Source organism: Mustela lutreola, chromosome 2, assembly GCF_030435805.1.
Source record: "Mustela lutreola isolate mMusLut2 chromosome 2, mMusLut2.pri, whole genome shotgun sequence".
In the NCBI taxonomy this organism is placed as follows: Eukaryota; Metazoa; Chordata; class Mammalia; order Carnivora; family Mustelidae; genus Mustela; species Mustela lutreola.
In genome coordinates this window covers 60,169,118-60,182,658 of record NC_081291.1, presented here as the reverse complement: position 1 = coordinate 60,182,658, position 13,541 = coordinate 60,169,118, and the positions used below count along the sequence as shown (strand labels likewise).

The 13,541-nt window shown below is 52.0% G+C and overlaps 2 protein-coding genes across 8 annotated transcripts in view; one reads left to right on the top strand and one right to left on the bottom strand.

The window, feature by feature from the left end:
* ZXDC (ZXD family zinc finger C) overlaps nt 1-13,541 on the bottom strand; it is a 96,068-nt gene that overhangs the window by 23,600 nt on the left and 58,927 nt on the right. The window lies entirely within an intron of this gene.
* The window catches only part of CFAP100 (cilia and flagella associated protein 100), a 49,615-nt gene that overhangs the window by 15,701 nt on the left and 20,373 nt on the right, over nt 1-13,541 (top strand). For 4 of the 5 annotated variants that reach the window (XM_059161956.1, XM_059161958.1, XM_059161954.1 and 1 more), the window contains 8 exons: nt 3,677-3,777; nt 5,200-5,392; nt 7,003-7,070; nt 7,154-7,317; nt 7,526-7,606; nt 8,112-8,293; nt 8,614-8,646; nt 8,723-8,849. In XM_059161956.1, coding sequence (XP_059017939.1) covers nt 3,677-3,777; nt 5,200-5,392; nt 7,003-7,070; nt 7,154-7,317; nt 7,526-7,606; nt 8,112-8,293; nt 8,614-8,646; nt 8,723-8,849 — 949 coding nt within the window. The remainder of the gene's footprint in view (nt 1-3,676; nt 3,778-5,199; nt 5,393-7,002; nt 7,071-7,153; nt 7,318-7,525; nt 7,607-8,111; nt 8,294-8,613; nt 8,647-8,722; nt 8,850-13,541) is intronic. The other variant, XM_059161957.1, reaches the window with a different exon arrangement.

The following is a 13,541-nucleotide window of genomic DNA, read 5'->3' as shown; positions in this document are numbered from 1 at the left end:
CTCTTTGCTGACCCCTCCCCTGAGGTCATGAAGATGCTGTATCTTACACAAGTTTCGTGTTCACTTTGCAATCAGACCTATAAATCATCTCTAATCTAATTGTAACCATTTTGTTGGTAGATTCTTCGGATTTTCTCCTTGACACTCACATCATCACCTTGAGATGACATTATTTGCCCTTCCTTTCCAATACTATGCTTTTTATATCTTTTTCTTGCCTAACTGCAGTGTTAATTAGAAGTGCAAAGATGGGTATCCATGCCTTGTGTCTGATCCTGGAAGGGAAATATGCAATATTTCCTCCTAGAACTTTCTTGTAGGTACCTGTATTCATTTCATGTGGCTGTTGCACCACAAACTCGGTGGCTTAAAGCAACACAAATATGTTATCTTACAATTCTGAAGTCAGAAGTCTGGAATGAATCTTACAGAACTCCTTCCAGAAGCTCCAGGGGAGAATCTGCTTCCTTGCAGTTTCCAGCTTAGAGGCTCACGTGTCCTTGGCTCCCAGCCCCCCTCTGGCTCCAAGCCAGTAGTACAACCTGCCCAGTTTCTGTGACGTCACTCCAACCTCCGCTTCTGTCATCACACCTACTCCTCCTGCTTCTGGCCCTCCTGCCTCCATCTTAGTAAGACCCTTGTGATTACAACAGGCCCCTCCCTCTGTCTAATCCAGGACCATCTCCCATCTCGAAGTCCTTCATCCCATCTACAAAATCCCCTTTACCATATAAAGGAATCTAGTCACAGGTTTGGGGTTTAGGGCGTGGACATCTCTGGGGGGCATTACTGAGCTCACACACTTTCCCTTTTCAGATTGGGAAGTTCCTTCCTCTTCCTAGGTTGCTATGACTATGATTTAAAATCAGTTTAGAATTGTATCAAACACCTTCACTGCATCCCTTGAAAAGATCATATCATTTTCTCCCTCATTCTGATAATGGGGTGTATTCTGTGAAACCATATGAAAAAAACCATAATGGGGTGTATTATGTGACACTAAATGTGAAACCAACTTGGCATTTGTGGAATGATCTGCTTCAAATGACTGCCAGTCTGGGTTGTAGGCTCATCTTCCCATTAACATATTTCCACCCGGAAACATTTCCCACCCGGAAACATTTCCCTCTTGCCAAACTGCAAAAGCAGCTCCTGTTTTCAGAAGCCAGTCTCCACACTGCTACTACAGGTTGAACAGCTCACCTTTACCTCTCTGTCCCTCTGTTCCTCCTCACCAGGGGTAATGATATTTCCCATCTCAGGGTTGTTACAAACATTCAGTCAGGTGAAGTCTGGCCATGGTTAAGTGCTCCGTGCTGGCTAACTAGCTTAATTAATGACTTCATGGGGCCGTGGGATGTGCAGTCCACACATGCTACTGCCCCGCAATCTGGATACGTCAAGACTGTTAACTTTTCCCTGCCTCTCTCACCCGAGCTCAGTCCTCACTATTCTGAATTTAGGACCCCTGCCTGGGGTTGCTGGAGGAGCACAGGGAGTGAGAGAGAGTGGGAATGAGGACATGCGGGGGGGCGAGCTGCGGCAGTTCTGTCCAGGTCCCTCGTGCCCCCATTGCTGCACTCAGAGCCGTCAATTCCCTGATACCTTCCTCCCCCGAGGCCAGCCTATTTGGACCATATGCCCCCACTTAACCCCATCCCCATCCCCGCCACGTTCCCTCTTCCAACCCTCCCTGGCAACTCCCCCCCACCGCCCCCCCCACCCAGAGTCATCCCTTCTTGTCCAGAGCTGTGTGCGTTCTCTGAATGTGTGTTACATCATTTCTGGGGGCTGGGGTTGGCTTGGTAGGGGAGGCAAAGCCATGTGCCCGGTGCACCATTCACACCTGCCTCCCCAGCCTCCCGATTCGGACAGAAAGGCCCTGAAGTCTCTTCCAGAGCCTCTCTAGCAACCGCAAAATTCGTGTGTAAAAGAAAGTCATGATTAGGTGTGGGACGAGCGTCCATGCTCCAAACCCGCACAAGCCCATCCCACTTCTGTCCCTCCTCTCCACAGGTCCCTGATGTTCCTGGGGCCGGCACTGCCCCTGTGACCTCTCCCTGTCTTGGACCGCCCCCTCCTGCATTCTCCCATCTCCAGAAGCCAGGCTAAGACCTAGCAGAGGCTGCTGCGGGCTTCATCCCCTCAGCGGGGCCTAGGAGCTGGTCATCTTTCTTTACTCCTCTCACTCAGATTTGTAAAGTATTTTGACAGGATTTCATTCTTAGAGAAAATTTGAAAGAATAGTACAAAGATGTTGTGGACTTGGAGCTTTTCTGCCCCCTCCATACGATGGGTGCAGGCGAAGACCCTCGGGGAGCCGTCTAAGTAACTGCTGGGGTCGCACTGGCCAGAGAAGGCCACCTCTCTCGCTTCTGCTCTGGTTCACTTGGATGGCCTGAGCAGGATGGAGTTTGCCAGCTTCTCCACTTTCACTCATTCATAAGTTCGGCTCTCTTGCGGAGGTTTTTTGAGACCCTCAGAGCATAACTTCGAATCCCCTTCACAGTCTCTTCTTGCTGGTGAGGGTGTAAAATGGGACAAACCTCCAGAAAGGCAGGTCGGCATAAGGCTCTGAAGCTTGGAAATGCTCACAGCCCCTGGCCCCTGTTCCCCCTTCAGAAAGTCAGTTACCAAGAGCCAGCCTGTGGTGGCACACCAGTGCCCGAGGCAGCATGTGGCTGCCACGCTTGGTCCCCCGACATGCCCTGGTGAAGTCCTGCCTTACTGTACCCCTTTGTAATTGCGTACAGAGCTCTCGCTGAATTAGTAATTTCCCAGGCATTTGCTGAAGATGAAAGTGGTTTTTTTTTTTTTTAAGATGTGAAATTATTAAAAAATAGGTGTTAGAAATTACTAGAAGCAATACCCCCAGAATGTCACCCACAGTTTTTTTCAAAGTGGAGGAGTTATTTTGTTCTCATACTCTTTTACTTCTAAGAAGTAAAGTGTTTTGTTTGGTTTGGTTTGGTCTTACAAGGAACCCTGTTTCCTCTAAATCAAGGATAAGGGGAGAAAGCATCCATATTTTGAAGCCCTTAGTTTGGTGCCTCTTGGGTTCTGTCCCTGATGAGCTGAGCAGCAGGAATCTCTCCCTTACCCACAGGAGTAGGAGAGCAGCAGAGCTGGGGTCCTTGACAGCCCCCATCTCCCAAATTCCTGCCCTGTCCTCCACCCCCTAGGCCTCAGGTGCTTTGCCTCACTCACCCACAAACTCAGCCTTCCCCTGGGAAGCTCCTGGAGAATCCTGCAGACAGGATATGTTCACCTGGTGTGCCACTGCCACTCTGCAGGCAGGTGCCTCTGTTTTGGAGCTGGCCAACCTCCTGCTAGCTGGCCCCATCAATTCCCGACTCTTGCTTCTCTCCTCTATGGAATGGGGGTTCCTGAGACTTTAATTGAGAGGAGCCAGACATAGGAGACACAGATTGTGCTGGGTTCACCAGGTCTCTTTCAGATGCCCATGTCCAACTACGTTAAACCAGACAGGTGGGTTTATGGAGTTGGAAGGTCCAGGGTTGGATTTCAGGTACTGCCAGATCCAAGAGAACATTTGCCACTAGCTTGTGCTTTCAAGTTCCTCATGCTGGACTGGGGGGATGCCAGGACTCCCGAGACACAGGCCACCATTTAGAAGAGCCAGGTCATCTCTCCAATGAAGTATCTCTCTCCCCAGTGTCCACGATTGCTCCTGACCATTCTGCAAATCCTTTCCATGTGTCTGGAGATGTGGATTTCTTCTTGCTCAGAGAACAGGAGCGGAGTAAGTCTCGTGCAGTGAGTATCTAGGACTGATTGCCCTTCTCAGAAGAATGCTTTATTTTGTTTATTTATTTAGAGAGAGCACAAGTCAGGGGGGCAGATGGAGAAGGAGAGAAAGAATCTCCAGCAGACTCCAAGTTGAGCACAAAGCCTGATGACCCTGAGATCATGACCTGAGCTGAGATCAAGAGTTGGATGCTTAACCCACTGAACTGCTCAGGCGCCCCAGTGGCTCACCATTAAAAAAAAAAAAATCATTTCAGAAGCCTGACTAGCTCTCCAGTCTCTGACCTGTCCCACTGTTCTCACATGGTTTTATCACTACTGTTCCTGGGCCTTGTCCAAGTGGCTTTTAGAGGCTGCTGGGGCCTAGCCTCAACCACGAGGCTTTACATCTGCTTCCCTTGCACCAAAAGTCATCAGCTCCCGAGATTCTCCCTGTCCTGCAAGACCCATCTCAGACCTCAGGGACCCTCACACCTCCCCCAGGAGACCACCACCCTCCCAACTGCTCCAGCCTCGCACAATCCCCCTCTCTGGAATTCTTGGAAGCCAGATACACAGACGAACAAGCACACAGGCACACATACACAGACACGCATGCCCCTCAGCAGTACCTGGGAGTCCTGGAGCCGGCCCCAACCCCCAGCCCCTGCCTTGTCTGTACCCCAGCATAGTCTGTCTTGCCTCCCCATACAAGGCCCCTTGTCCATTCTCACCCTCTGCGGCATGCAAGCAGCCTTGCAGCCAGGCTCGGGGAGGACTCACCTGGGGCATCTCCACTAAGAAGTGGTCAGCATGGGCTCTGTTTTTGGGACACACTCTCAGGGGCATGGGCATGGCCAGTGTTCCAGGCTCCCTTCTGGGCTGATTCTGTCTGCCCCAACTCAGGGCTCAGTATCTGAGATTCCTTGGACAAGTGGCTCCCACTGAGACTCAACCAGTGACCAAAGATACATCAGGAAATGCACATTTTCCAGCCCCATTCCAAACCCCAGGGATCTTGAGTTTCTTTTGGAAGCTCAGATCTAGTTTCCCTGAACCTTGGAGAGTCCGATTTAGCAGATCACAGTAAGTGTGAATTTCAGATGAAAGAGGAATCATCTGTTAGTGAGTATGTCCCTGCACTACTGAATGCCATCTAACTGGGCTAACTGTACTTCCCCTGGGGACCCCACCTTCACCCCGCTCTATTAAAGTGCTCCCTGCCCACTTCCCTCTCAACCTGAGAGCTGTGTTCAAGGCATCCCAGGCACTTCCACAGGCACACACAGCTCCACAGCCTTCCTGTGCAGCGACGGCACATGCAGGACCCCTCTCTCCGACCTTGGTGACCTGGGCCACATGCTGAGGGAAGGAGGCATGTCCTAGGCTTGGTGGGGAGGGGGTAGAAGTAGATGCTGGCACCGCCCAACTCCACCTGGCCCCGCCTGCCAGGAGCGGGAGCAGAAGACGACCCTGCAGGTGCACGAGAAGATGACCTACTCCTCCAAAGTGTCAGCCAAGCACACCAGCCTGCATCGGGAGCTGCAGCTGGAGGACGAGATGGAGGACCAGGAGACGCGCAGAGAGGCGGAACGGCTACGTGCCTTCCATGACCACACAGCGTGGAAGCTCTGCATGACCAAAGGTGCCCCCTTTTTCTGGAGTCAGGTCTTGCCCTTCATGCTTTTAAAGTGCTTGAAGAGGCAGGGCTGTGGTGCAATGGGGAATGTGGAGGTCTCAGGTCTGATCCTGCCTCCCACTGCCACACAGATCAGTTCCAAATGGACTGCAAATTTAAAAGCTTTTGAATCCCAATATTGCCTGCATTTGGAATGTTACCGTGCACATGAATGCAGATTGCACACATATAAAATATAGTACCTGAACTTGATGAGTCCGTGTGGCATGAAATTCCCTGAGTTCAGATCTCAGTTTCAGCATTGAATGACCTCACCATCCTGGGCGGGCTCTTCAACTCCTTTGCACAGCAGTTTCCTCTCCTGGCCAATGACACTGCAGACCTCGTGGGCTGTATGAGCCAACGTCTTTAGATGCTACATATAATTAGAAGGAACTGTATGTGTGTGTGTGTGTGTGTGTGTGTGTGTGAGCTCTTATTAGTTTTATGACCCAGTAGGAAATCTTGAGTGCAGAATATGCCCAGACAATAAAGTCCTGGAACCCAGCTGGGCTGCAGGTATATTGAACGGGAATATTAATCAAAAAGACACCCAGCCTCCACGCCTGGCCCCATGGCTTATTTTGGGGTGGAGAGCCCTAAGCTCACTCTGACACTTTTGTGCCCAGCTCTGTGTGAGCAGGAACAGCAGCACTGCAAGGTTTTCATTTCTGTCTCCACCCTCTGTTCCCAAGATCTGGGAAAGGCAAGCTGTGTCTGGATGGGGAAGACTGGACTCAGGAGGTTTAGGCACAAGACTTGTCCTTATCCCAGATTTGACTTGCAGTGGGGAGCTGGGTCTCCTTGAGGGAAAGGGTCTTCCCACAAGGTGGGCCAGGGAGACAGAGGCCAAGCTGGGTCTCTGCCAGGCTTCTAGACTTAAGACTCCCACACCACAGCATCTTCCAGAAAGGAGAGGGTTTAAGAGATAATGCAGAGAGCCACATTGTTCCAAGGCCCTTTCCTCAGTTCCTGGCCTCTCCAAAGTCAGGGCGTTTCTAGGCCCTTCTTTCCAGAAAGACAAGAGAAGGAGGCTCCCATGGCCCTTAACCCCAGCTACATTACCTCTCTCCTTGCCCTCCAGAAGGTGTTCCAGATGCCCACCTTAATTTCCTCCCACCTGGCTGAAACCCTGGTGTGCTGACTTAGCGTCTACTAAAATTGGATCCTGGGGGCTTAGAGTTCCCCCAAAAAAGAGATCGTGGTGCCCCATTATTCTCTCTCCACCCCGATGCAGGTCCTGACCTAATAGGACTTTCGTTATTAGATCCCGTTGGATGAAATGTCCATGGGTGTGGGGGTGTCCAGAGTCTTACTCCAGGTGAGAAGAGTACTACAGCAAGAGAGGCTTGAGTCAGACATAGTCAGACCTGGCCCAGTCTCCAGCCATGCAGAGTGCAATTCATAAACAGAGCCTTCTTTCCTTTTCCTAGAGGCAGGGCTCAATCTCCCAGAGTCCCTGTAATAACCTGAGCCTCCTAGCACAGCAGATGCCGGGATTGGCATGCTCGGCCCAGCTCGGGTCTCTCCCGCGCTGCCCACCCCGCCCCCCAGAGGCTTTCCTCCTATCTTTGCAGAAAGGAAGATGGAATCTGATAACATGAACATCTACATTAACCAGAAGCGGCAGATATTCCTCATCCAGGTTGGCCCAGCTACAATGCGCAGAGGGTCCAGGGAGGGGGCTCTCCCAGCCAGGAGCCTGACTCCTGCTCTGGTGGCCCTCAGTACGCCCTGGACATGAAGCGGAAGGAGATCCAGCGGCTGGAGATGCTGGCAGCCAAGGAGGAGGCAGAGCTGGAGCAGGCAGAGAAGTCCCTGGAGAAGGACGCAGCCTTGTTCGACGAGTTTCTCCGGGAGAACGACCGCAGTTCCGTGCAGGCCCTGAGAGCGTGAGCCCCCTGCGGAGGGGCAGCCCGCGCGCCCCAACCCCGTGCCCCCTGGAACTCTGCACCAGCGCCCAAACTGCCTGCATCTGCCCAGCCGCCCAGGGGCCCCAGGCGGCTCCTCACCCCACCCCCACTCCCCCAAGGCAGTGTACACGCCCCCTTTAACAGTCTGCGGTTGGCTCCCTGCCCCCACCCCCATCCCCACCCCCAGGGCTGAGAAGGAGACCAAAGCAAAAGTGGAGAAGATCATTGAGATCCGTGAACTGACCACCCAGATCATGAACATCAAAAGGTGAGCTGAAGGAGAGAGCCTGCCCATCCTGGTCTGCTGCCCTTCCCTCCACCCCTCTCCCAAGGCCAAAAGGAGCCTCAGCGCAGCACAGACCTCATGACTTCATCTCCCAGACTTACTAAATAGCTTAGGGACTCATAAGTTAGGGACTCAAAGCCTGACAGATGCAGCTGCCCATTTTACAGATGAGGTGACAGAGGCCAAGAAAAGATTCAGTGACTTTCCCAAAGCCTCACTAGGAGGCAGGGCTCACTTGGCACACAGGGTCGCCCGGGTCCACGGCCACTCCAAAGTCACAGATCACTGTCACCGTGGAGGTCTGAGCCCCATTGGTCCCCAGTGGGCAATGTCATCTCCCCAGCACAGCAGTGATGCCATGCCTGTCCCCAGGAGAACAAGGAGCACGCCAGGCTTGGCCAGGCGTGGCCAGGCTTCAGGGGCAGTCCTCTCTGGAGGGGTGTCCCAGCAGGCAGAGCCTGACCTCACCACCCTTTCCCGGGTCTAGTGAAATCTCCAAATTTGAAGACACTTTGCAGCATTACAAGATCTACAAGGACTTCCTATACAAGCTGTCGCCCAAGGAGTGGTTGGAAGAAAAGGAGAAGAAGCACCAGGATCTCAAAAAGACCAAGGAGGCCACCGAGCCCCCAAAAGAGAACATTTCATTCTCCAGAGGAGGGGACAAAGGTAGCAGAAAAGAGACAGCCAGCCCCTGGGTCCATCTAGGGCATGGAGACCCACAGGCTGGGCCCCTTCCATGCTTCACAAAGCCCCAGCCAGAGGCAGTAAGTGCCCATTGGGGCCTGGTGGCTCAGCCCACACATCCAGTCGAGGAAGATAGGGCCTGCTCTAACTCTGACCCTAGGCACGTTCCTCCCATGCATATCGTTCTGAAACTGAGGGGAAGAGGGCTGGGAGGATCCTGGGGAGCCCTGTGCCCTCAAGCAGTGTTGCTGAAATTCTGGCTCCAGCCGAAGCCATCTGGAACCCTCCCTTGCTTCCTGTAGGACCAGGGAACAAGGGCAAAACAAGCTCTAGAGGTATGTGACTGCCCCAAGCTGGAAGAGTCCTGCCCTGGGCTGGGGTATGTGGAAACCATTCCTCTGCTTCCTCCAGATGGGCAGGGCCCAAAGAAACCCTCGAAGTCCCTGCCGGTGACACGGCTGAGGCGGCTTCTATCCAGCACTATGAGCCTCCAGTACAGCAGACAGCCCAGCCTGAGCAGTGAGCTGGACCCCAAAGGGTGAGTGGGCCTCGGGTAGGGCAGAGAAGTGGCTGGGGCCTGGTGGGGAATGCTCTGCAGTGGCTCTGAGCCAGGGGTGCCCAGGATGAGCCCAGTCTCTCTGGGAAGGGTGAGACCATGAGGAAGGGCTGTTCCCAACACAGAAGTTGTGTAGTCAGACTTAAGCACCAAAATCAAAATGTTTTCTGAACAGTTTTATTTCTGTCTGGTTCGATCAACTTATGCCTGAGGTGGCCCACTCAGGTGTTAATGGGACAGTCAGATATAAACGGTGCAGGCAGCCAAATTGGGCGCAGTGAATGGGAAGACATATGCCCCCTGCCAGCCCTCGGTGGCCAGGGACTGCTGGCCAAGGAGGTCAGAGTTCCGGAGCCTTTCACGAAAAGCCAGAGTCTGGATTTTTACTAAAATTACCCAGATTTAAGTGTGACACTTACTTTGGACAAACAGAATCCTCAAACACATCCCTACCCCACTTAAAAACCTCTCTGCCTCTAAGGCCAGAGCCATACCCACCCCACCTCCCCCTGCTGCTGGGTCACTCCCAGTTACTCCTCCTCCATCACTGAAAACTTGTTTAATTTTAGGAGTTTACTAAGTAATACATTCAGAAAAATCACAACTGTATAGAAAGGTCTAAGCTGAGAAGTCTAAGCCTCCTGCACCCAGCCCCAGGCCTGGCACACTTCCTTCCAGCCCCCTCCCCATCCAGACTGTTGGGCCAAGAAGCCACAGATGGCACTGCAGCGAGATTTGTTATCTACAGGATATCCTGCCAGCCATTTGTTTTTGTTTTTGTTTTTTTTTTAAGATGTATTTATTTGATAGAGCACGTGCGCGTGAATGGGGTGGGGAGGGGGACAGAGGGAGAGGGAGAGAGAGAATCCTAAGCAGACTCCCCACTGAGCCTGAGACCACCACCTGAGCAGAAATCACAAGTCTGACACTCAACCCACGGAGCCACCCAGGCACCCCTCTCCAGCCTTTGAATGCTAACAGTACATTGAACCATAAGAAGTTGCTGTTCAGTAGCTCAAATGAATACTGGCATTTCCTCCTGATTCAACGTAAATACAAGCAAAGGTGATTTTCTTATGCCCATCCTTCCTCTTACTGGAGAGCTGACCCTGTGTATCTTGCTATCTGTCCATAAGTGGCACAGCCAGGGAGCAGCTGGTGGTAGTCCTTCTCAGCTTCCCTCGACTGTCTAGCCCTGGCCTCTTAGCGCTACTAGAGTGATATTCATATGTGATTCTGGGGAGGGATGGCCTCAGATGGCTACCAGGTGCTCGCCTTTACAGGGCCAGGGGCCACTGCCAGGGTCTCACCTGTCCCATGCAATCTGGACCATCCCCTTGGGCCAGCCTGGCAAGATTGGAGAGCCAAGGGGCTCCTGGGTGGCTCAGTGGGTTAAAGCCTCTGCTTTCGGCTCAAGTCATGATCCCAGGGTCCTGGGATCGAGCCCTGCATCGGGCTCTCTGCTCCTCGGGGAGCCTGCTTCCTCCTCTCTCTGCCTGCCTCTCTGCCTAGTTGTGATTTTTCTCTGTTGTGATTTATTTATTCTCAAATAAATAAAATATTAAAAAAAAAAAAAAAAAAAGACTGGAGAGCCAAGGCAGGTAACTGGCAGGTGGAAACCCAGGGAAGAAGAGCTGCTGCTGCAGCATGAGTCTGAAGGCAGTAGGCTGGCAGAATTCCCTCTTCTTCATGGGAGGTCAGTCTTTGTCACTTCAGGCCTTCAACTGATTGGATGAGGCCCACCCACACCATGAAGGGTCATCTACTTTACTCAAAATCTACTGATTTGTTCATCTCATCTAACAAACATCTTCACAGAAACATCTAGAATAATGTTGAACCTAGGCAAGTTGACACAAAATCCACCGTCTCACGGCACAGGGGTGGGTCTGCTGGTCATGCTTAGTCATTCCAGTGTCTGACAGTTCTCTTAGTCATCCTGGATGCTCTAGCCGAAGGTCCTGCCTCCTCCTGGGATCAGATTCCAACTCCAGTAACTCTTGCCCCTTAGCCTCTCCAGCACCGTCTCTGGGACCACCAAGCACCTCTTATACATCCTGGATTTCTTCCTGCAGTGCCTGACCCCACCCCCCCACATATGCCCACCAGTGTTCTCCAGCCATGACCAGTGACCACAAGACAGACCTCCTGCCCCAGCCCCCCTCCCCTTCCCCAGCCAACCCCTGCCTCCCTCTCTGCTACTTGCCCCCTTGCTACTCCAGTCAGCACCCTCCGCCAAGCCCCAGTACCTCCTGGAGGGTACCCACATGACAGGTGAGAAAATGGGGTCACACACAGCCAGGTGTAATTGGCACCCTCAGGCCCAGAGCCTACAGGAGCCAGGAAGCTTCAGCAAACCAGTGATGCGATCAGACTTAGGTCTTTTGTTCTTTTTCTCTCATACTTATGCTATGTCAACAGATCACAAAACGAACAAATCTTAAGTGAACAACTCTTGAGTTCTTACACATATATGTACCCGTGTAATCACACTCAGGTCCAAACAGAATATTCCTGGAGCCCAGAACTCCCTCAGGCCCTCCTCAATCAGACCCCACACCAGTATGTTCACACTATTTTGTCTTTGTTGCCCTGGGACACTCTCCCTGTTTTGAAACTTGGTGCACCGAGAACAGCAGCAGTGTGCTCTCCGGGCCAGTGTCCCTTCACTGAGCATCTGCGTGGTTGTGTGCAGCAGCAGGTTGTTCTTGGCTGTTGCCACTTAGTGTCCCACCTTATGAAGAAGCCCCACTCTTTGGGTCCTCTCTCCGACTGGTAGCCTTTTTGCATTGTTCCCAGTTCTTGGCTCTTCACATTAAAACTGCTGCAAACATTCCTGTACTTGTATGTATAAGCACTCTCTTTTGTGTGAGCACTATGTTGGTTGGAAATAAGAGTGGGACTGCTGGGGCACAAGGTGAGTCGACAACCGTTGGCAGCTTCTGCCAAACAGACTCCTGCTGTGGCTGCTACATTTGCCGCTCCGGCCGGCACCCCCACGTCCGGCCCCACATCAGGTCAGATCCTGGGATCACGCTATTGTAGGTTCCCATCTGTCTTGGTATTCTGGCAGGGTTGTTATAAATCATGTCCTAATAGATAATGTGACGGTGGGTAAGACCCACACATCATGAGATGATGTCATTGAAAAGGTGGTTTTTACTCTGTTCTCATGAGGGGGCACGCCACACAGCCTGGCACTACAGGGGGAGGCAACCAGCTGCGTCCGGAAGAAGAGGGAGTGCGGGAGGTGTGGGCAGGAGCCCTTCTTGTGGTTTCTGCAGGAAAGGGCAAGTGCGCGGGGTACGTGGATTTAGGATTGGTGAGCTTGATTAATTTCAGGGCTCTGGGGCCAAGGGGTATCCTCAGTTATCTGGCCACCAGGGCAGGGGAATAGTGAGAGCTATGAGAGCTTGGTATTGGTTGGTTTGCCCCTGGAAAGCATATTCAAGGGTGTGTCCTTTACCCTTTCTAGGAATTGGCTAGCCCTGGGAGAGACAGTCTGTCCAGTCAGGAGTCAGCTCAGCCCCAGGGGTGAAAAGATCAGAATATGGAGAATAAAAGACAGGAGTCCTATGGGGGTGGGGGTAGTATCTCATTGCGGTCTTCGTGACACTTTCATGATGACATATATGTTGGCATATATAAGGACATACATATAAGGCATATATATAAGGACACCTCCTTTGTGAGGTGTTTATTCAATTTTTGTACATATTTATTGGATTATTGGTCTTCCACTTCTGGTTTTCCATTAGTCCTTCATGTAAAAGAGTAGTATGACTATATTTGCCCAGTCTGTGACTTGTCTTATTAGTCTCTCAGTGTTATTCTTTTGAGTCCAATTAGCCAATCTTTGCTTTTATGGTTGGTGAATGTTGTGTCCTATGTAAGAAATCTTTGCCAATCCCACTGAAATAGTCTCCTCTGTTTTCTTGGAAGCTTTCTAGTTTATCAGCTTAGGTAAGTGTGGTGGCACAAGGGTTGGAGAGAATGGGTGGCCCAGGAGCTCAGGAACCTCCCCACCATTCTGCTGTGCAAGGTCTGTATCTTCTGCTCTTCCCTTAAGTGCACCATTCTCTCTCCTTCCTTCTCTACAATAGCCTGCTAACCCTTCCCCATGGTTCTCTCCCCCACCAGCTCCTGATCTCTGCCCCTGTGAGCATACCCTGCTCCCTTTGATGTTCTCCTTACTCAACCTCCCACATCCCAAACTGATGTTTCTTGGGCTGCAAGGAGACCTGAGTGCTACCAGTTTCTGAGCTCACTTTCCTCTTTATGCATCATGGTTGTGCCTTGTGGAGAAGAGTAGCCACCATTGGTGGGCCAGGCACAAGCCTCAAGTTAACTTGGATCCCTGCAACCCTGGCCAGTGGGAACTGTCATTTCCAGTTCCTTATTGAACAGAGGCTCTAAGAGGTTAGCTATGCATGCTTCCCCTGCCTGCATTGCCCTCAGCTCAGGAGCCTCACCCTCAAGGCCCCATGCTGGGGCAATCCCTCAGAAGAGAGGTCTAGGATCACACTACCTGGGTCCCTCCATCTTTTAGCCATGTGACCAGGGCCACTGAGTACAGTTGGGCAGGTTGTGGGCTGCACAAGGCATTCAGTAGAGAGGGCAAGTAGGGGCTGAAGTCCAGCCCACCCCACAGACAATGCCCATCTGTAGGGCAGA